The 24,623-nt window shown below is 44.5% G+C and overlaps 1 protein-coding gene across 1 annotated transcript in view; it reads left to right on the top strand.

Moving 5' to 3' along the window:
• Positions 1-24,623, top strand: part of WNT2B (Wnt family member 2B) — a 153,135-nt gene that overhangs the window by 118,695 nt on the left and 9,817 nt on the right. The window contains exon 2 of the mRNA XM_063955380.1: positions 7,620-7,840. Coding sequence (XP_063811450.1) covers positions 7,620-7,840 — 221 coding nt within the window. The remainder of the gene's footprint in view (positions 1-7,619; positions 7,841-24,623) is intronic.

The raw sequence follows: 24,623 nt of genomic DNA on the forward strand, positions 1-24,623 counted from the left end.
GGGCCCATTTAGGAGTGGCACTGCAGTGTCACGCAGGATGTCCCTTCCAAAAAACCCTCCCCAATCAGCACATGATGCAAAGAAAAAGAAAAGAAAAAAGAGGTGCAAGATGGAATTGTCCTTGGGCCCTCCCACCCACCCTTATGTTGTATAAACAAAACAGGACATGCACACTTTAACCAACCCATCATTTCAGTGACAGGGTCTGCCACACGACTGTGACTGATATGACGGGTTGGTTTGTACCCCCCCCCAAAAAAGAAGCAATTAATCTCTCCTTGCACAAACTGGCTCTACAGAGGCAAGATGTCCACCTCATCATCACCCTCCGATATATCACCGTGTACATCCCCCTCCTCACAGATTATCAATTCGTCCCCACTGGAATCCACCATCTCAGCTCCCTGTGTACTTTGTGGAGGCAATTGCTGCTGGTCAATGTCTCCGCGGAGGAATTGATTATAATTCATTTTAATGAACATCATCTTCTCCACATTTTCTGGATGTAACCTCGTACGCCGATTGCTGACAAGGTGAGCGGCGGCACTAAACACTCTTTCGGAGTACACACTTGTGGGAGGGCAACTTAGGTAGAATAAAGCCAGTTTGTGCAAGGGCCTCCAAATTGCCTCTTTTTCCTGCCAGTATAAGTACGGACTGTGTGACGTGCCTACTTGGATGCGGTCACTCATATAATCCTCCACCATTCTATCAATGTTGAGAGAATCATATGCAGTGACAGTAGACGACATGTCCGTAATCGTTGTCAGGTCCTTCAGTCCGGACCAGATGTCAGCATCAGCAGTCGCTCCAGACTGCCCTGCATCACCGCCAGCGGGTGGGCTCGGAATTCTGAGCCTTTTCCTCGCACCCCCAGTTGCGGGAGAATGTGAAGGAGGAGATGTTGACAGGTCGCGTTCCGCTTGACTTGACAATTTTGTCACCAGCAGGTCTTTCAACCCCAGCAGACTTGTGTCTGCCGGAAAGAGAGATCCAAGGTAGGCTTTAAATCTAGGATCGAGCACGGTGGCCAAAATGTAGTGCTCTGATTTCAACAGATTGACCACCCGTGAATCCTTGTTAAGCGAATTAAGGGCTCCATCCACAAGTCCCACATGCCTAGCGGAATCGCTCCGTGTTAGCTCCTCCTTCAATGTCTCCAGCTTCTTCTGCAAAAGCCTGATGAGGGGAATGACCTGACTCAGGCTGGCAGTGTCTGAACTGACTTCACGTGTGGCAAGTTCAAAGGGCATCAGAACCTTGCACAACGTTGAAATCATTCTCCACTGCGCTTGAGACAGGTGCATTCCACCTACTATATCGTGCTCAATTGTATAGGCTTGAATGGCCTTTTGCTGCTCCTCCAACCTCTGAAGCATATAGAGGGTTGAATTCCACCTCGTTACCACTTCTTGCTTCAGATGATGGCAGGGCAGGTTCAGTAGTTTTTGGTGGTGCTCCAGTCTTCTGTACGTGGTGCCTGTACGCCGAAAGTGTCCCGCAATTCTTCTGGCCACCGACAGCATCTCTTGCACGCCCCTGTCGTTTTTTAAAAAATTCTGCACCACCAAATTCAAGGTATGTGCAAAACATGGGACGTGCTGGAATTTGCCCATATTTAATGCACACACAATATTGCTGGCGTTGTCCGATGCCACAAATCCACAGGAGAGTCCAATTGGGGTAAGCCATTCCGCGATGATCTTCCTCAGTTGCCGTAAGAGGTTTTCAGCTGTGTGCGTATTCTGGAAAGCGGTGATACAAAGCGTAGCCTGCCTCGGAAAGAGTTGGCGTTTGCGAGATGCTGCTACTTGTGCCGCCGCTGCTGTTCTTGCGGCGGGAGTCCATACATCTACCCAGTGGGCTGTCACAGTCATATAGTCCTGACCCTGCCCTGCTCCACTTGTCCACATGTCCGTGGTTAAGTGGACATTGGGTACAACTGCATTTTTTAGGACACTGGTGAGTCTTTTTCTGACGTCCGTGTACATTCTCGGTATCGCCTGCCTAGAGAAGTGGAACCTAGATGGTATTTGGTAACGGGGGCACACTGCCTCAATAAATTGTCTAGTTCCCTGTGAACTAACGGCAGATACCGGACGCACGTCTAACACCAACATAGTTGTCAAGGCCTCAGTTATCCGCTTTGCAGCAGGATGACTGCTGTGATATTTCATCTTCCTCGCAAAGGACTGTTGGACAGTCAATTGCTTACTGGAAGTAGTACAAGTGGGCTTACGACTTCCCCTCTGGGATGACCATCGACTCCCAGCAGCAACAACAGCAGCGCCAGCAGCAGTAGGCGTTACACGCAAGGATGCATCGGAGGAATCCCAGGCAGGAGAGGACTCGTCAGAATTGCCAGTGACATGGCCTGCAGGACTATTGGCATTCCTGGGGAAGGAGGAAATTGACACTGAGGGAGTTGGTGGGGTGGTTTGCGTGAGCTTGGTTACAAGAGGAAGGGATTTACTGGTCAGTGGACTGCTTCCGCTGTCGCCCAAAGTTTTTGAACTTGTCACTGACTTATTATGAATGCGCTGCAGGTGACGTATAAGGGAGGATGTTCCGAGGTGGTTAACGTCCTTACCCCTACTTATTACAGCTTGACAAAGGCAACACACGGCTTGACACCTGTTGTCCGCTTTTCTGTTGAAATACCTCCACACTGAAGAGCTGATTTTTTTGGTATTTTCACCAGGCATGTCAACGGCCATATTCCTCCCACGGACAACAGGTGTCTCCCCGGGTGCCTGACTTAAACAAACCACCTCACCATCAGAATCCTCCTGGTCAATTTCCTCCCCAGCGCCAGCAACACCCATATCCTCCTCATCCTGGTGTACTTCAACATCTTCATCTTCAATCTGACTATCAGGAACTGGACTGCGGGTGCTCCTTCCAGCACTTGCAGGGGGCGTGCAAATGGTGGAAGGCGCATACTCTTCACGTCCAGTGTTGGGAAGGTCAGGCATCGCAACCGACACAATTGGACTCTCCTTGTGGATTTGGGATTTCGAAGAACGCACAGTTCTTTGCGGTGCTTTTGCCAGCTTGAGTCTTTTCAGTTTTCTAGCGAGAGGCTGAGTGCTTCCATCCTCATGTGAAGCTGAACCACTAGCCATGAACATAGGCCAGGGCCTCAGCCGTTCCTTGCCACTCCGTGTGGTAAATGGCATATTGGCAAGTTTACGCTTCTCCTCCGACAATTTTATTTTAGGTTTTGGAGTCCTTTTTTTACTGATATTTGGTGTTTTGGATTTGACATGCTCTGTACTATGACATTGGGCATCGGCCTTGGCAGACGACGTTGCTGGCATTTCATCGTCTCGGCCATGACTAGTGGCAGCAGCTTCAGCACGAGGTGGAAGTGGATCTTGATCTTTCCCTAATTTTGGAACCTCAACATTTTTGTTCTCTATATTTTAATAGGCACAACTAAAAGGCACCTCAGGTAAACAATGGAGATGGATACTAGTATACAATTATGGACTGCCTGCCGAGTGCAGACACAGAGGTAGCCACAGCCGTGAACTACCGTACTGTACTGTGTCTGCTGCTAATATAGACTGGTTGATAAAGAGATGTCTATGTAACTATGTATGTATAAAGAAGAAAGAAAAAAAAACCACGGTTAGGTGGTATACAATTATGGACGGACTGCCTGCCGAGTGCAGACACAGAGGTAGCCACAGCCGTGAACTACCGTACTGTACTGTGTCTGCTGCTAATAATATAGACTGGTTGATAAAGAGATGTCGTAGTAGTATGTATGTATAAAGAAGAAAGAAAAAAAAAACACGGTTAGGTGGTATACAATTATGGACGGACTGCCTGCCGAGTGCAGACACAGAGGTAGCCACAGCCGTGAACTACCGTACTGTACTGTGTCTGCTGCTAATATAGACTGGTTGATAAAGAGATGTCTATGTAACTATGTATGTATAAAGAAGAAAGAAAAAAAAACCACGGTTAGGTGGTATACAATTATGGACGGACTGCCTGCCGAGTGCAGACACAGAGGTAGCCACAGCCGTGAACTACCGTACTGTACTGTGTCTGCTGCTAATATAGACTGGTTGATAAAGAGATGTCTATGTAACTATGTATGTATAAAGAAGAAAGAAAAAAAAACCACGGTTAGGTGGTATACAATTATGGACGGACTGCCTGCCGAGTGCAGACACAGAGGTAGCCACAGCCGTGAACTACCGTACTGTACTGTGTCTGCTGCTAATATAGACTGGTTGATAAAGAGATGTCTATGTAACTATGTATGTATAAAGAAGAAAGAAAAAAAAACCACGGTTAGGTGGTATACAATTATGGACGGACTGCCTGCCGAGTGCAGACACAGAGGTAGCCACAGCCGTGAACTACCGTACTGTACTGTGTCTGCTGCTAATATAGACTGGTTGATAAAGAGATGTCTATGTAACTATGTATGTATAAAGAAGAAAGAAAAAAAAAACCACGGTTAGGTGGTATACAATTATGGACGGACTGCCTGCCGAGTGCAGACACAGAGGTAGCCACAGCCGTGAACTACCGTACTGTACTGTGTCTGCTGCTAATATAGACTGGTTGATAAAGAGATGTCTATGTAACTATGTATGTATAAAGAAGAAAGAAAAAAAAAACCACGGTTAGGTGGTATACAATTATGGACGGACTGCCTGCCGAGTGCCGACACAGAGGTAGCCACAGCCGTGAACTACCGTACTGTACTGTGTCTGCTGCTAATATAGACTGGTTGATAAAGAGATGTCGTAGTAGTATGTATGTATAAAGAAGAAAAAAAAACCACGGTTAGGTGGTATACAATTATGGACGGACTGCCTGCCGAGTGCAGACACAGAGGTAGCCACAGCCGTGAACTACCGTACTGTGTCTGCTGCGACTGGATGATAAATGATATAAAAAATATATATATATCACTACTGCAGCCGGACAGGTATATATTATATATTATATAATGACGGACCTGCTGGACACTGTCTGTCAGCAGAATGAGTTTTATTTTTATAGAATAAAAAAAAAACAACACACAAGTGAAGTCACACGACGAGTGTTTAACTTTTTCAGGCAATCACAATATAAGTATACTACTAACTATACTGGTGGTCAGTGTGGTCAGGTCACTGGTCAGTCACACTGGCAGTGGCACTCCTGCAGCAAAAGTGTGCACTGTTTAATTTTAATATAATATTATGTACTCCTGGCTCCTGCTATAACCTATAACTGGCACTGCAGTGCTCCCCAGTCTCCCCCATAATTATAAGCTGTGTGAGCTGAGCAGTCAGACAGATATATAATATATATAGATGATGCAGCACACTGGGCTGAGCCTGAGCAGTGCACACAGATATGGTATGTGACTGAGTCACTGTGTGTATCGCTTTTTTCAGGCAGAGAACGGATATATTAAATAAACTGCACTGTCTGGTGGTCACTCACTATATAATATTATGTACTCCTGGCTCCTGCTATAACCTATAACTGGCACTGCAGTGCTCCCCAGTCTCCCCCACAATTATAAGCTGTGTGAGCTGAGCAGTCAGACAGATATATAATATATATAGATGATGCAGCACACTGGGCTGAGCCTGAGCAGTGCACACAGATATGGTATGTGACTGAGTCACTGTGTGTATCGCTTTTTTCAGGCAGAGAACGGATATATTAAATAAACTGCACTGTCTGGTGGTCACTCACTAGTAAACTCTCTGCACTCTCTACACTTCTACAGTACTCCTCCTAGTCCTAAGCTCCAGTAAATCTCTCTCTTTTATAATCTAAATGGAGAGGACGCCAGCCACGTCCTCTCCCTATCAATCTCAATGCACGTGTGAAAATGGCGGCGACGCGCGGCTCCTTATATAGAATCCGAGCCTCGCGAGAATCCGACAGCGTCATGATGACGTTCGGGCGCGCTCGGGTTAACCGAGCAAGGCGGGAAGATCCGAGTCGCTCGGACCCGTGAAAAAAAACATGAAGTTCGGGCGGGTTCGGATTCAGAGAAACCGAACCCGCTCATCTCTAGTGGACACGCCCCCTTTCCTAATTTGTACCGATTTTTATGTGTAAAATGTTGGAGGGTATGACAATATTACATTGATGGGCAGTGGTGTGGCCTGCATACCTTGTTTTTATCACAGAGCAGAGCAGCGTGATTCCTCACTCTGCTTCCTATATCCTCAGCACAATGGGTGAAGGGGAGTGTCCAGAAAGTCAGCTCAAAACAAGACAGATTGCACATCGTAATGCGATAAATCGCATGTGCTTAAAAGTCACATGCGATCGCATATGCGATGCGATAAATATTAAGTGCAGCACATAATATCTTGAGATGCAAGTTTCGACCAACGTGCCCGCGTATCGCACAAGAGGACACATGTGATTGACATGCGATCCATGCAATATATTGCGCCAATTCGGTCGTAATCGCATGATAGAACCCAATATCGCACTAGTGTATGGGCACCATAACATTTGTTGTACTAATTTAATACTTTTGCAAATATTTGCATATGTTATAATGGTGGTGCCACTCTGGAATTCTTGTTGGCTAATACAGGTTGAGTATCCCATATCCAAATATCCGAAATACGGAATATTCCGAAATACAGACTTTTTTGAGCGAGAGTGAGATAGTGAAACTTTTGTTTTCTGATGGCTCAATGTACACAAACTTTGTTTAATACACACAGTTATTAAAAATATTGTATTAAATGACCTTCAGACTGTGTATATAAGGTGTATATGAAATATAAATTAATTGTGTGAATGTAGACACACTTTGTTTAATGCACAAAGTTATAAAAAATATTGGCTAAAATGACCTTCAGGCTGTGTGTATAAGGTGTATATGTAACATAAATGCATTCTGTGCTTAGATTTAGGTCCATTCACCATGATATCTCATTATGGTATGCAATTATTCCAAAATACGGAAAAATCCGATATCCAAAATACCTCTGGTCCCAAGCATTTTGGATAAGGGATACTCAACCTGTAATGTTGAATATCCTGCACTTAAAGAGAAAAATGTTGCCTACCCCTCATGTAGCATACAATTCATACCGTGGGTTCTGTATAGAATGGAAAACATACTGGAACCAGCAGCCAGGATGTCGGCTGTCACTATGCCAACAGCAGCATCCCGTGATCCGGAATCCCGGCAGCGAGTCCCCTTTGCAGGCTCGCTGCGCTTCGGGTTATAATCCCACTCAGGTGGTGGCGTGGACCCACCACCCGAGTGGGAATACTAGGCTGTGGTCGGTATTCCGACCGCTGGCATTTCCCCAGCTGTCAGGATTCCAGCATATCCTGAACGCAGGGATCCCGGCAGGCGGTATATTAACCGCAACCTGTATAGAATATAGAGAATCGTGCATGACTACTGTTCTGTGAAGGGACGCAGATACTGTATAACAAGAAGCTTTCTGATTTGTTTTTCCGTTTCAGTGTCAGACAAATATTATACTGTAAAGAGCTGTAGGAAGAAGAATTGGAATAAAACGCAAATATTTTATACATGTATACAGTAGCAATTAATATATCACTGTCCATTTCTCACATGTTCACAGCATATTTCACATGTATTATCTTTCTTATAGGTACATTGGTGCACTTGGAGCAAGAGTAATATGTGATAATATCCCAGGCCTGGTTAACAAGCAGAGGCAACTGTGCCAAAAGCATCCTGACATTATGCAAGCCATTGGTGAGGGAGCTAAGGAGTGGATCAAAGAGTGCCAGCATCAGTTCAGGCACCATCGCTGGAACTGCAGCACCCTGGACAGAGACCCCACAGTCCTTGGGAGAGTCATGCTAAGAAGTATGTATGATGCCTGAAATACATCCTCAAACATTCAGTGTCATACAGTATTCTCTAAGCAGGGGCATGTTTATTACTGTTCCTGTTATTCTGCTATGCCTATACTCTATTTAAAATAAGGATTTCTTCCACTTTGCTGACACTAAAATTATTATCTATCCCAATTATTTACATTTGCTTTGATACCAAGATATCAAGATTAGAGTTGAGCTAATCAAATTAATAAAACTAAGCAAAAAGGAACCAAACAGGAAGGAAGTATACATTGCTTCTTTCTACAGATGCCATTTCAATGTAAACTGCTTACATGGAAGAACTGCATATTATACCAGAGCATTGCTTACTTACAGCCTGGGCATAAAACGAAATCAGTAAGGCAAAAGGTAGTAGAATAAAAGACACGTGTGGGACCAGTGGGCCTTATACAGAAGCGGAGTGATTGGTGCTGCATCTTCAGTAGCAGTGGATCTTAAAAGTTACATTAATGCAGCAGATGTCTTTAAGTAAAATAAAAAAAAAAAAACTCCCACTGCCGGCTTCTCAGATGTGCTGCCTGCGTCCACATCTGTGTAACCCTAAGGTTGCTCAGAATGTCCAGCTGACGAGGCCAGTTAGCTGCGTCTGACAATGCAGTCGCTGGTTCAGCATGCCCCAAAAACAGAGGCAACATGCCTCCATTTTCTGAGATACAGCCCCTTCCACCACCAAATACCTGCAGCCTGTCAATTGGTCTGACCCACACCGTGGGCCTAATTCAGACCTGATCGTAGCAGCAAATTTGTTAGTAGATGGGCAATACTATGTACACTGCAGGGGGGCAGATATAACATGTGCAGAGAGAGTTAGATTTGGGTGGGGTGTGTTAAAATTGAAATCTAAATTGCAGTGTAAAAATAAAGCAGCCAATATTTACCCTGCACGGAAACAATATAACCAATCAAAATCTAACTCTCTCTGCACATGTTACAGTTCACATGGTTTTGCCCATCTGCTAACAAAGTTGCTGCTACAATCAGGTCTGAATTAGGCCCTGTGTCCGAAAGCACAGCACTATCGCACCTTGGGCCTAATTCAGACCTGATCGTAGCAGCAACTTTGTTAGCAGTTGGGCAAAACCATGTACAGTGCAGGGGGGCATATATTACATGTGCAGAGAGCGTTAGATTTTGGTGGGGTGCGTTCAAAACTGAAATCCAAATTACAGTGTAAAAATAAAGCAGCCAGTACATGCCCTGCACAGAAGCACATGTTATATCTGCCCCCCCCCCCCTCCCCCTGCAGTGCACATGGTTTTGCCCGTCTGCTAACAAAGTTGCTGCTACGATCAGGTCTGAATTAGGCCCCCTATGCACACTGCGGCCCCAGCACAAACCCAGCAAAGAAACTATCGGAGCTGCAACCAAATCTGTACAGCATCCAAGGCTGAATCAGGCCCAGTAATTGAAAGGCTTTTTGCTTGCATACTGTAGACTCTTTGGGTGGGATGTACTCTACTATAGAGTAAAAAAGTGTATATAGGGTAACGCCATCCTAAGATGGCAGGTCCAAGCTCCAGAATGTATCGTATTCTGAAGCTTGGTATATATGGGAATGCAGCATTTTCCCCTTTAGGGACCCATTTATCAATGAGTATTAGCTATTTAAAACACATGACAGTTAGGAGCTGATTGGCTTGAGCACCATTTATCATATGCAACGAGTTTTAGATAGCTAAAACTTGTTGATAAATGGGCCCCTTAGTGCATCCCTCCCTTTAAAAGATGATATGATATAGTGATTGGTAGCACGGGATCGGTATGTGATCCCACCGCATGGGATACCGAATGTCAGTATACCGACATTGGCACCCCGGGCGCTATAATGCTGGCTGCGCTCGCCACACTGCGGGCTCGGTGCCGAGCTTCATTCACCACATAATGTATTCTCCCTCTATGGTGGATGTGGATCCCGGAGTAGGTATTGAGACAGCCGGGATCCCAACGGGCGGTATGTTAACAGTATACCGGTAGCACAAGTTACTGTCTGTACCACCATGACTATCATCTGTTTGTCTTACAGTCTATATGATCTGCAGGTCCTGTTTTCACTTGGCAGTATCTATTAAAAATAAAGTAAATCCCATACATAGTTATCTTTTTTCCTCTGTATCTCACTGCAGAAAGAGTAATTTAGTGCTTTCAGATAGTTTCAATAGCACAATATAGAGCTGTACAGTATAGTCTCACTTTTTTTTTCTCCACAGGTAATTATAGTTATAAAGGTGTATATATGTTTTGCAATTGACTTTGGAATTGCGTATGGAAATTTCCATATAAAATTAGTTGAATTAAATGAAATTCAGAGCTCTACCCAGAATAAATTGCTATTAGAATAGGCCATTTCCACCTATTGGTTCTAATTTCAGAGTAGCAGCATTGCGTATGCATAAGAGATTAGAAGTAAAATAAGGGCTGAATCACACTCCATATGCAGCAACCAGGGCCGAATGAAAATGTTTACAGTTCTATACTTAGAAGAGGAGGGGCTGTGACCAGCACTGTGTGGGTGTGGCCAGTGCCGTGTGGGTGTGTACAGACCCACTGTCTTGCAAAATATATAAAAATAGGAAAACTATGTGAGAAATTAGAAATACAATTTTAATACGTATGATTTATGGCCGACCGTGTGGCCAGCTGGTGGCTTGTTATCTTCATAACTACATGATTATGGGCCTATTTTTATGTGGAGGCCTGGAGCTGTAGCTCCATCCACCCCATTGTTAATCCTGTCCTGGTGGACACATACAGAATGCTAATGATATTATACACGTCTTCCAGCGTATCCATCACTCTGCTGACAGTAGCTGTTGCCATCACTAGTATCTATACATATACCTACTTCATGCTGGCTGCTAGAGATCCATCGGAAATAGGTGTCCCTTCAGCATACACACCACTCAGAATAGGACATAACTCCGGTTACACGCTGACTACAATCTCATGACACTCCCACGAGTGCACTTTGTTACAGCCAGTTACTACACAAAAAAAACAATATTGCAGCCGCAGAGAAACAGCTCAACACTGAGATACACAAAGAAGCTGTGCATTCGCCACACTACATCCGCTATAGTGCATTCGCTACAGTGCACTCGTTACAGTGAATTCGCTACAGGGCATTTTGTACAGTGCATTCGCTACAGTGCATTCACTAGAGTGCATTTGGTACAGTGCATTCGATACAGTGCATTTGGTACAGTGCATTCACTACAGTGCAACCGCTACAGTGCATTGACTAAAGTGCAATCGCTACAGTGCATGCACAGGTGGCGAAAGTTCACTTTGGAGCACTGTGTGACTTAGGGCTTAATGTCTCTACTAATTACTCAAGCTCAGGCTTGTTGGAGGGGCCCAGCCTGGGTTAGCTGCTAAGGGTGATATTGTTCCCTGTGTGGCCACCTCTGTGTGCACACAGAAAGAAGTCTCTACCCATAGGTGCTGGCTGCTGTGGGCACGGCTATGTGTTCTGCAGGGGGCAGATCATAAAGCCGCGCCCACAGCAACCAGCATCTATGCAGAGAGACTTCTTCCTGAGTGCAGGTTCGGATTAATAATGGGGCAGATGGAGCACCCGCTCCAGGCCTCCACATAAAAATAGGCCCATGATGATGACCAGCCACCAGCTGGCCACACGGTCGGCCATGAATCATAAGTATTAAAATTGCATTTCTATTTTCCAAACAAAATTATGCAATTTTTGTACTTTTACAGTGCATCCGGAAAGTATTCACAGCGCTTCACTTTTTCCACATTTTGTTATGTTACAGCCTTATTCCAAAATGGAATAAATGAATGTTTCCCCTCAAAATTCTACACACAATACCCCATAATGACAATGTGAAAAAAAGTTTTTTTGAGATTTCTCCTAATTTATTAAAAATAAAAAAACTAATCACATGTACATAAGTATTCACAGCCTTTGCTATGAAGCTCAAAATTGAGCTCAGGTGTATCCTGTTGCCAGTGATCATCCTTGAGATGTTCCTACTGCTTAATTGGAGTCCGCCTGTGGTCAATTCAGTTGATTAGACATGATTTTGAAAGGCACACACCTGTCTATATAAGGTCCCATACTTGACAGTGCACTGAGCACCCCATGTCTGAGCACAAACCAAGCATGAAGTCAAAGGAATTGTCTGTAGACCTCCGAGACAGGATTGTCTCGAGGCACAAATCTGGGGAAGAGTACAGAAAAATATCTGCTACTTTGAAGGTCCCAATGAGCACAATGGCCTCCATCATACGTAAATGAAAGAAGTTCGGAACCACCAGGAGTCTTCCTAGACCTGACCAGCCGTCTAAACTGCGTGTTCGGGGGAGAAGGGCCCTGGTTAGGGAGGTAACCAAGAACCTGATGGTCACTCTGTCAGAGCTACAGCATTCCTCTGTGGAGAGAGGAGAACCTTCAAGAAGGACAACCATCTCTGCAGCAATCCACCAATCACGCCTGTTTGGTAGAGTGTCCAGACGGAAGCCACTCCTTAGTAAAAAGCACATGGCAGCCCTCCTGGAGTTTGCCAAAATGCACCTGAAGGAGTCTCTGACCATGAGAAACAAAATTCTCTGGTCTGATGAAACAAAGATTGAACTCTTTGGCGTGAATGCCAGGCATCATGTTTGGAGGAAACCAGGCACCGCTCATCACCAGGCCAATACCATCCCTACAGTGAAGCATGGTGGTGGCAGCATCATGCTGTGGGAATGTTTTTCAGCGGCAGGAATTGGGAGACTAGTCAGTAAAGAGGCAAAGATGAATGCAGCAATGTACAGAGACATCCTGGATGAAAACCTGCTCCAGGGCGCTCTTGACCTCAGACTGGAGCAACGGTTATTGTTCAGCAGGACAAGGACCGTAAGCACACAGCCAAGATATCAAAGGAGTGGCTTCAGGACAACTCTGTAAATGTCCTTGAGTGGCCCAGCCAGGGCCCAGACTAGAATCCGATTGAACATCTCTGGAGAGATCTGAAAATGGCTGTGCACCGACGCTTCCCATCCAACCTGATGGAGCTTGAGAGGTGCTGAAAAGAGGAATGGGCGAAACTGGCCAAAGATACTGTAGGTGTCCCAAGCTTGTGGCATCATATTCAAAAAGACTTGAGGCTGTAAGTGCTGCAAAAGGTGCATCAACAAAGTATTGAGCAAAGGCTGTCAATACTTATGTACATGTGATTTCTTAGTTTTTTTATTTTTAATAAATTTGCAAAAATCTAAAAAAAACTTTTTTCACGTTGTCATTATGGGGTATTGTGTGTAGAATTTTGAGAGAAAAAAATTATTTATTTCATTTTGGAATAAGGCTGTAACATAACAAAATGTGGAAAAAGTGAAGCGCTGTGAATACTTTCCGAATGCACTGTATATGTTCAGAGAGACATTGGGGCTTATAATTTAAGAGGTCTACATGCCTATATGGAATTGGCCTCACTTCCTCCACTTCTCACAATAGGCCCTTCAACATTTTCAGCCCCAGGCCCATCAGGCCCTTAATCTGGCTCTGCCTGAGTGCACATGACCCTCATCCTCATGGTCCGTTTCCCGTAATCCTGTGGGTGCAGGCTGCAGAAGCTACTGATGGGTACAAATGTATACTCCTCTATATCACGTAGTGGCGCATATACTATTTTCCAACGTTTCTTTTAACAGGGGCTGTGGCCATGCCTTCTCTGGATTGGCCACGTCCTTTCTCAGTATCGGGACCTATGATCGCTCTCTAAAAGAGACCACACCAACATACAATAAATAAAACTATACAGTGAGTTTTGATATTTATTGATGTTACTAGATGCATTCTAGCCAATATTTTGATTGTGGTCCAGATCAACACACTGTTAAAATGACATACGTAAATGCACAGTGGAACTGATATAAATAAATATAATTTCTTTTTATTATTAACTTGTTTCTATCCCTCCTCCCCCTCCTTTTTTTTTAAGGAATCTAGTTATAAAAGTTAAGTTTTATCTTTTTTTATCATAAATGAATACTACTTGTGGTGAAAGGGCTTATCTCCACTACCTGTTTTACGTGCTATATAAAAAGTGTGCCCCTAGCAAAGAGTCTTCTTTTCTCCCAGAATAAGATATTTGACTGTGGGAAGCACCACCAACTCTTTAAATAAATTCTCAGGAGTAATTAAAAACACAAGTTGGTTAATAATCCAAATTAATAGCTTGCCTCCATTGTTCCAACATACCACTATGGGTGAAATGGAGCTATCGGGGGTCATTCCAACCCGATCGCATGCTGCGCTTTGTCGCAGCCATGTGATCGGGTCGGAACTGCGCATGCGCTGTGGCCGCATTGCGCATGTGTGTCATTGCATGGCAACGGCTGTCGCCGGGCAGCTACGCCGCTAGCGAAGAAAGCGGTCGCAGCGGCAACCGCAAGAAGATTGACAGGAGGAAGGCATTCCGGGGCGTCAACTCACTGTTTTCTGGGCGTGAAGATCCGAATGCAGGCGTGTCGAGGCGTTTGGAGGGCGGATGTCTGACGTCAATTCCGGGACCTGCAACGCTGGTTTCATTGCACAGGGTAAGGAACTCTTACCCTGGTCTTGTTTTACACAAAACTTTTTTCGCATAACAGGGCTGCACATGCGATCTCTGCCTTGCTATGCAAAAATACACTCCCCCATAGGCGGCGTCTAGTTGATCGCACAGGCAGCAAAAAGTTGCTACATGCGATCAACTCGGAATGACCCCCAAACCTGTAGTTCCAACAAACCATTATGGGTGAAATGGAGCTATAGGGAAGTATCTTCTGCAGAATCTGTCCTGTTTCCAGGCTGCTAATGCCTAATGTGCAAATAAAAAGGCAATGCATGACTGCATTTTTCATTTCAGAAATGGTCCTTATTATCTGTGTTGCTAGTTTGTAACATGCTTTGATTTATTAGACTCTAATCACCTGATACACATACTGTAATACATAGTTCACACAAAATTTGTGTTGGAGCTAGCCTCATTGGACTGAGCACCTGTAGGCTTATTTGAATACATGACATCTTTATCACCTTTGCAGTACTGAATGACAAATAGTGGAAAATATTTTTTTTAAATGTAGATCTTAGTGTTTTGCCATTAAGGAGGGTATTCAATTAGGGTCGTTTTTCCACCTAGGCAATAGCAGGGACGTTTTTTCGCATAGGCGAAAAAAATTGTCAGGAGCAAAAAGCATGTGGATCAGCGAATCCATGTGTTTTTGCACCTGCACCAGTGAAAACGTGGGCCGTTTTTGCCGATTTTGAGGCATTTTTCAACAATACTTTTTTGCTAAAAAAAAAGGAGGGAAAAGGCATTCGCAAAAGTGCCTTAAAAACGGGGGCAAAAAAGGCCCGCAATGAAATACACAAGGGGGTGAATTAAATAGCTCCAATTATTGGAGCTAATTGAATATCCCCCTAAGACTTCTGAGAATAAGGGTTTTATTTAAGAAAATGCAGCAATTTAAAGAAAAAATAATATAAGCCTGATAACGCTGCAATTTATCATTAAGATAATACTATTGGATACTGGACTATAGCGGTAAAGGTTAATTTACCAATTTGCCAGACCAGTCAAAGGGCACATGAGCTACCATACTTATCCCTTTCCATAGAACTCCTCCATTCATCTCATATGAGAAAGTGATCAGGATGTAAACATGTCTGTATACAGAAGCACTTTTATTAATCTGTAGTTTCCTATTATATTGTTTATTTACAAATGTATTTGTTTTTTTCAGTTGACCTTTGAGCTCCCTCCGCCTGCACTCAGCAATTCCTGAGTAGAATTCTTAAAGAAACAGCAGCATGTTCCGCCAGAGCAAAAATCTATGTGATGCAAAACAGAAAGCTCTGTGGACATGGCTGAGTTAAGTTTGTGTTCATTAACACATTCTTCGCTAGGTTTGTAATTTAGTGCTGCTCACATGCACATACATTAAATGAAGGGGCCGACATCTCAGCTGCTATTCTGCAGTAATCTCATAGACTAGAAGATCCGTGAGAGTAATGAAATATTGCTATAAGATCACCTCCCTGGTTTTAAAATATAATAAAATTTTGACTTTTTTGTTTTACCATTAATACTTATGAGAATGATTTTTAATAACGAGCACCGATACTCATGATTGTTAAAAAAAGAAAAAAAAAAATGTTATTGCCACCAGGGCCGTTTCTAGCCAATTTGGCTCCCAGTGCGAGATTTAAAAATGCGCCCCCCCCCCCCCCCCATTCACATAAGAAAAAATGCCCGCCCCCCCCACCCCCCATAGATATAAAGAGGAAAAGTATGCGCGCGCCGCAGGCGCGCACGCTCCCGGCAAGGGGGCGTGACCTCGTTAAAATGGGCGTGGTTTTGTTAAGATGGGCGTGGCCTCATCTGATCTCATCATCACGGCCATCACAGGATAAAAAAAAAAAGTCCTCATTTTACACATTACAGCAGGCAAGTGTCCCCATTTTACACAGCACGGTAGGCAAGTGTCCCCATTTTACACAGCACAGTAGGCAAGTGTCCCCATTTTACACATTGCGGCAGGCACGTGCCCCCATTTTACACATTGCGGCAGGCAAGTGCCCCCATTTTACACAGTACAACAGGCAAGTGTCCCCATTTTACACATTGCGGCAGGCACGTGCCCCCATTTTACACAGTACGGCAGGCAAGTGTCCCCATTTTACACATTGCGGCAGGAAAGTGTCCCCATTTTACACATTGCGGCAGGCACGTGCCCCCATTTATTTTACACATTGCGGCAGGAAAGTGTCCCCATTTTACACATTGCGGCAGGCACGTGCCCCCATTTTACACAGCATGGCAGGCAAGTGACCCCATTTTACACATTGCGGCAGGCAAGTGTCCCCATTTTACACATTACGGCAGGCAAGTGTCCCCATTTTACACATGATGGCAGGCACGTGCCCCCATTTTACACATTCCGGCAGGCAAGTGTGCCCATTTTACACATTGCGGCAGGCAAGTGTCCCCATTTTACACATTACGGCAGGCAAGTGTCCCCATTTTACACATTGCGGCAGGCACGTGCCCCCATTTTACATAGTACAACAGGCAAGTGTCCCCATTTTACACATTCCGGCACGCAAGTGTCCCCATTTTACACATTCCGGCAGACAAGAGTCCCCATTTTACATATTACGGCAGGCAAGTGTCCCCATTTTACACATTCCGGCAGACAGGTGTCCCCATTTTACACATTCCGGCAGGCAAGCGTCCCCATTTTACACATTCCGGCAGGCAAGCGTCCCCATTTTACACATTCCGGCAGACAAGTGTCCCCATTTTACACAGTACGGCAGGCAAGCGTCCCCATTTTACACATTCCGGCAGACAAGTGTCCCCATTTTACACAGTACGGCAGGCAAGCGTCCCCATTTTACACATTCCGGCAGGCAAGTGTCCCCATTTTACACAGTACGGCAGGCAAGCGTCCCCATTTTACACATTCCGGCAGGCAAGTGTCCCCATTTTACACATTCCGGCAGGCAAGTGTCCCCATTTTACACATTGCGGCAGGCACGTGCCCCCATTTTGCATAGTACAACAGGCAAGTGTCCCCATTTTACACATTCCGGCAGACAAGAGTCCCCATTTTACATATTACGGCAGGCAAGTGTCCCCATTTTACACATTCCGGCAGGCAAGTGTCCCCATTTTACACATTCCGGCAGACAGGTGTCCCCTTTTTACACATTCCGGCAGACAAGTGTCCCCATTTTACACATTGCGGCAGGCACGTGCCCCCATTTATTTTACACATTGCGGCAGGAAAGTGTCCCCATTTTACACATTGCGGCAGGAAAGTGTCCCCATTTTACACATTGCGGCAGGCACGTGCCCCCATTTTACACAGCATGGCAGGCAAGTGACCCCATTTTACACATTGCGGCAGGCAAGTGTCCCCATTTTACACATTACGGCAGGCAAGTGTCCCCATTTTACACATTATGGCAGGCACGTGCCCCCATTTTACACATTCCGGCAGGCAAGTGTGCCCATTTTACACATTGCGGCAGGCAAGTGTCCCCATTTTACACATTACGGCAGGCAAGTGTCCCCATTTTACACATTGCGGCAGGCACGTGCCCCCATTTTACATAGTACAACAGGCAAGTGTCCCCATTTTACACATTCCGGCACGCAAGTGTCCCCATTTTACACATTCCGGCAGACAAGAGTCCCCATTTTACATATTACGGCAGGCAAGTGTCCCCATTTTACACATTCGGGCAGACAGATGTCCCCATTTTACACATTCCGGCAGGAAAGTGTCCCTTTTTACACGTTCCGGCAGACAAGTGTTCCCATTTTACACAGTACGGCAGGCAAGCGTCCCCATTTTACACATTCCGGCAGACAAGTGACCCCATTTTTCACAGTACGGCAGGTGGGGGGGGGGGGGAGGAGGGAGAGAGAGAGAGGGAGAGCGGCTGACTTACATTTGAAGCGGTTCTTCCCGCTCTTCAGCCGCCTCTCCCTCGTCTGCGCAGCTCTGGCCGGCTTGGCTCCCCTTTCTCCCTCCTCCCGAGTGCCCAGCTCAGGGGGCGCGGTTTTGCAGAATGACGCGATTGCGTCACGACACAAACGCGTCATTCCGCGAAACCCCGCCCCCCGAGCTGGGCACTCGGGAGGAGAGGGGAGGGGGGTTTGAAAGTGCTTGCCCGCCGCAAGAAACAGCACTGATTGCCACAAATTATCATTAAAATATTTCGGAGGCGGCTGAGTCCATATTGGTATGGAGTGCTAAGGGTAAGGCCAGTCTCCAGGGATAGGAGTATGTGTGTTTCAGCTACTGTAGCTGGGTCACACATTGACTGTGAGCTTGTAGTTCCTCTTAGTAAAAATATTAAAGTAATAATAGTCATAATAATAATAACAATAATAATAATAATAATAGTTGAAGAACAAAATCAAATGTTTAAAAAAAAATATTGATCATTCAAAAATGCTTTATTCATATAACAATTTTATTTTATCCCCATCCTGAGATGGCAATAATAACATACTATAACAAGTATTGGTATGATGCATGTCCCATCATAATGCTTCTTATATAGGCTTTATGTCGCTTTTTGCACGAGAAGCTATTAACAGCTAATCTTATCCTAAGAGGTGGCCGCGCATCGTTCATCATTGGTGCATACACCCTTAATGATATGAACAAGTTCTCATTCATTAATGAACAAGAACGTTCATATCGTTGTGTGTTATCTGCCAGTGTGTAGGGCCCTTAACAGGTACAATGGAAATATTCAGCGTAAGATGAAACGTGAAAGATGAAATCCATGAGCATGGGCACAGATAACAGGTCTAGAGCGGCTGAGAAAAAGAAAACAACAAATGAGTGGAGTCCCGGGGCCGGGAGCCCAAGGAGGAGCTGTAGAGTGTAGCTTGTGTGTAAGAGAAGTAGGTAATGAGAACAGGAAGGAGGAGGGCCCTGGTCATGGAGCTTACAGTCTAAAGGGAAAAGGTGAGACAAATGGAAGACATAAAGGGGGGAATTCAAATGTTTGAAAAGTCGGTTGGGTGTCTGTTTTTTCGTGTCTATTAGACTTTTCAAACAATTGAATACTCCCCAAAGAGTGAGCCAGTGTAAGGGGAGGTAAGGGCAGGAAGCAAGAGTGAGAGAGTTGGAGGGTGTAAGAGGGTGAGGTAGAGTATGTGGTGACATGGTTAAGTGGTGGAATGACATGCTTTTATGAACAGGTGGATTTTCAGTGTCACCTTCAAGCAATACAGGTTGGGGGTTAACCTAATATAGCAATGAAGATTGTTCCAATGGTAGGTGGAAGCATGGGAGAAATCTTGGATTCTGGAGTAAGATGTGGTAACCAGAGGGAAGGAAAGGCGGTGGACACTGGCTGACTGGGGAGGGCAGGAGGTAGTGTGTACAGAGATGAGGTTGGAGATGTCGGGAGGAGTGTAGTTGGATAGGGCCTTGACATGGAGGAGTTTGAAGAGAATTTGTCGGGGAAGGAGAGCCAGTGAATCCCTTGGTGGAAAGGGGCAGCAGATACAGTATTCAGTGGCTGGAGTGATAGATGAGTCTAGCTGCAGTCTTGAGTACAGAATGGAGAAGAGCAAGATTGGAGTTGGGGAGGCCAGTGTAGAGAAAGTTGCAGTAGTCAAGGTGAAAGATAATATGCGAGAGGACAGTGGTTTTAGAGGCATCCTGAGTGAGGAAGGGGTTGATGTGAGTGATGTTGCAGAGCTGGAACTGACAGGATAAGGCAAGAGATTGAATGTGGGGGCAAAGGAGAGGGAAGAGTCATAAATGACTCCCAGGCAGCAGAATTGGGAAACAGAGGTGTAATAGTGTTTTAACAGTAATAGATTCAGAGGGAAGGAGACTGTACCACTGTAGTTGGATGGAAGACAATTAGGACATGTTTCAACTATTATTTGATTTTCCAAAAGTCCAGCTAGTTTTCATTTTTGCTGGAATTACATGTTAAATATAGGTTTGTGTCATGTTTTGTTTAAATTATGTTCACAGCACTGCATCTCAGCATTTATTAGATTGCAATGGTTTCAGTTTTCAGTATTATTAAAAAAAAAAAAGTTCGTAAAAAGTTTTAAGCATTATTGGTTGTTACTTATCGTCCAGCTATTAAACAGGGAATTTAAGCAGATACCTTGCTGAGACGGATTGGGACTGTCAACGGAGAGCAATCTGTTTCCTGTAAACAAATGTGTCTGTTGTGGCCTGCCCTTCTGTTATGCCTCTCCTTATCCTGTTATGTGCTTGATTGTTATATAAATGAATCAAGTGGCCATCCCTGCTTATTACTGTGCAAAAAACAGTGTAAGTTGCAGATGTCTCAGCCCAACAGTGAAATATCTAAACAGTTATTGGATATGTAAATATTTGGATAGAGATTCAGGAAGGGTGTCAGGTATTTCAGTGATGGAGGAACTGTCTTGAAGAAAATATGCAGTAGTGTGGATGCCTGCATCACGCAACCAAAACACAAGTGCTCTTTTACAAATTTTAGTGTATTATACACATGGCTCCCATACTTATAAGAGAGAAAATAAGGAATTCCCTTTCCTGGTAGAGTATTTATATTTACTACTAATTGTTGATTATCGCTATCTGTTCATTTAGGAGCATTGGGGTTGATGTACTGTACCAAGCAGTGGAGAAGTTGCCCATATCAACCAATCAGCACGTACCTATAATTTTATAGAATATGCTTGATAAATGCTTCCTCAAAACTGATTGTTTTCTATGGTCTACCTCCCAATTCTTTTCACAGCTTGATACATCCACCCCATTGTGAGACAAAATAAATAACTGTATCCCATATGATACATGTATGACATTTTCCTACTGTCCCTTTCAGTGCAGGATATTGGCCAAAGGTGCAGTATATGACAAGTATGACAGGTTTTAGTATATTGTTTACCGGCTCTACCATTAGGCAGCTTTAGGGGGCTGCCTAGGGGCGCTGGTCTCTGGAGGGCGCCACTGAATGAATCTAGCAAAAATCTGAAGGTTAGCTCTGTATGCAGCCTCCTCCTTTTACACTGCGCTGGCTGCTGCTGCAGGTCTAATCATATGTATAATGATGCAATTCACCCCAGCCCACCTGCATCTCCCCTCCGAGAGGTGGTGGTGGGGAATGTAGGATAGAGGGCACTAGGCTGAAGCTTTGCCTAGGGTGCAGAGAGACCTTGCACCAGCTCTGCTACTGACACTGAGATGACAGTGAGCAGTTTGTTGATGGCATCACTTCCCCCATCAGGCTCCTTTCCCAGCCCAACAGCACTGCACCTTCTTCCTTGCCTGCACCCCTGCATCGCACAAGGGATTGTGGGGGGTCATCAGTCCTGGAATATAGAGGGCAGGGACTGGAGGTGTGACCCCACAAACCTTAATCCAGCCCTGTTCTCAGGCATATGCACATTTTTATTCTTACGCAATGTTTATGGGATCACTTCTCTCTCACTAGCATAATGGGGTAGATATATTAACCTGGAGAAGGCATAAGGAAGTGATAAACCAGTGATATGTGGAAGGTGATAAACATACCAGCCAATGTGCTCCTAACTGTTAATTTACATATTGGAGCTGATTGGTTGGTTCATCACCTTGCACATATCACTGGTTTATCACTTACTTATGCCTTCTCCAGGTTAATACCTCTGCTCCAGTGAATGATAAGGGGTCTATTTACTAAGCCTTGGATGGAGATAAAGTGGACAGAGATAAAGTACCAGCCAATCAGCTCCTAATTGACATTTTTCTAACTTAGCCTGTGACATGGCAGTTAGGAGCTGATTGGTTAGTGCTTTACCTCCATCCACTTTATCTCCATCCAAGTCTTAGTAAATAGGCCCCTGGGGTCAATCAGACAATCAGAAGTGACTACATAGAATTTGACAGCAGATAAGAACCACTTGGCCCATCCAGTCTGACCCTTTTTTTATACTTTAGGTAATCTCAACCCTTTTTGATCCTTAGTTCTTTGTAAAGATATTCATATGCCTATCCCAAGCATGACTAGATAGCACTGCAAGCAGCATCTTCACCATTGCACACCTTTGTCTTTACACCAGGCCTCCAGTAATCACTAATGATATGCTTCCTGGGGCCCGGATTGCTGAGCAGCATCCATGCCACTAAGATGGCATGTTCATTCCCCCTTCAACAGGTGTCAAAAAATATAAAGACGGACCCAGTATTCACAGAGATGAATAGCCATGCCCCACACAGACTTGGCCACATCCTGTAGTGCTGGCTTCCAGAAGATATACCTGTGGCCCTGGGCATGCAATAAAAATTGGCATATGGGGAATGCTTAATGGGCTCTCTGTGTACAGTTTGTGTCCATAGATACACTTAATTCTGTGCATATGTAACTTAGAGCTAATATCACCATACAAAATTGGTGTCCACCAACTCTGTTGGCTCAGTGCTGTGTGTGAGTAGATTTTATTCATACAGTATAGAGAGCCTGTGTCCAATATGGAAAATCTTACTTTTTGTCTTTCCCTAAAAAGCTGTGTGCTTTATGGTGGTAATGAAAGGAAGATTGGGTGCGCAACTGGAACCCATGTATCATTTTTATGGGACTTGTCAATAAGCCCCCTGTGGTTTATGTGCCAGATAATCATTTGGCTCTGACTAAAAGACATATTGGAAGCATAATCTCCAACACAGTCTATCTGACATAATTCTGATGTGTTGAGGAAGTACATTATTTTACTAAACTGTACTAAATTTTTGTCTTAAATGCAGCTTCTAGTCTTGACACATAGTTTTGAAACCCTCGTTTTCCTCATTGATGCTATTCTAATTTACACAAATTTTACGGAGTGGTGAAATACCTATAAAATACCAGACTGTGCCCAGGAGAGCCCATTATTTTTAACCTTTTTATTTTGCTGGATTTATGGTGCATTTCAGATCTGCGATTCTTGAAGATGTTCACTAGTAAGAGATAAAAGTGAAGTTGAGTGACTCTCGCCTGGATGAGATTGGAATGTGCTTCATAACAGCTGCATTTCATTATATCTATGAAATGATCACAGACTTGGAAATTACTAAAATACTTCTTAAATACTATCAGAGTCCTGTAATATTGCACCACTGTCCTGTGATATGTGCAGGTACAGGTTGAGCCTCCCTTATCCAAAATGCTTGGGACCAGAAGTATTTGGATTTCGGATTTTTCCATATTTTGGAATATTTGCATAACATAATGAGATCTTTAGGGGGTGGGACCCAAGTATAAACACAAAGTTCATATTCACCTTATACTCACAGCCTGAAGCTATTTTTAAACAAATTTTTTTATAATATTGTGCATGAGACAAAGTCTGTATAGACTGAACCAGTGGCATCAAAAGGGGGCTGCTGGGGGTGCGGCCTGCACCCGGGTGTCACCCGCCGAGGGATGACACCAAAATACAGGCTCCTGCTCAATAACAGGAGCTGGGTGCTGCACTGTAGCATTACTTGCAGCACCCGGCTCCTCTCACAGGGGCAGATGTATTAAGTCTGGAGAAGTGATAAAGCAATGATAAGTGGAAGGTGATAATGCACCAGCCAATCACGTCCTGTCAATTTACATATTGTAGCTGATTGGCTGGTGCGCTATCACCTTGCACTTATCACTGCTTTATCACTTCTCCAGGCTTAATACATCTGCCCCACAGTGTTGGAGCCGGCATTGCTACACAGCCGGCTCCGGGGGCAGCCCACATCTCCTGGACCCCCCCTGTGAAGAAAATGAGGGATCGGGATGTGAAACCACATCCCCTCCACAAAGCCATGCCCTCTATTCGGGTCGCATGCCTTTGGCACGCAGAAAGACTCAGGGGGTGCTGCATTGGGTGTCGCACTGACTAGATTACTTAGACATTAAGCACAGATCTCTCCGTGTGTATGCGACATAGCGATAGCAATGCACTGCACATCGCGCTGTGTGCTGAGCTTTGTACTGAGCGTTCTGTGATAGATTGCTCAGCACACATCTTCCCATGTGTACCCCCCTTAACTTCAACATACTGTAATATACCACAAGTCATGTACAGTGTTGTGCATATGTATGACAACTATAAATGACAATGATTTTAATTGGCTGTGCCTGTTTCTCTACTGTTAAATGCCTGTTTACGAAGTAGCATTAGCTTACATTATAATCTTTAGTGTTTGTGGGCCTGTTCATAACTTGTTTTTTATTTCATTTGTTTTATCAAATTAAGGAAAATTAAAGTCCCTAAAATTTGACAAGA

This window comes from Pseudophryne corroboree, chromosome 2 (assembly GCF_028390025.1).
Source record: "Pseudophryne corroboree isolate aPseCor3 chromosome 2, aPseCor3.hap2, whole genome shotgun sequence".
NCBI classification, from domain to species: domain Eukaryota; kingdom Metazoa; phylum Chordata; class Amphibia; order Anura; family Myobatrachidae; genus Pseudophryne; species Pseudophryne corroboree.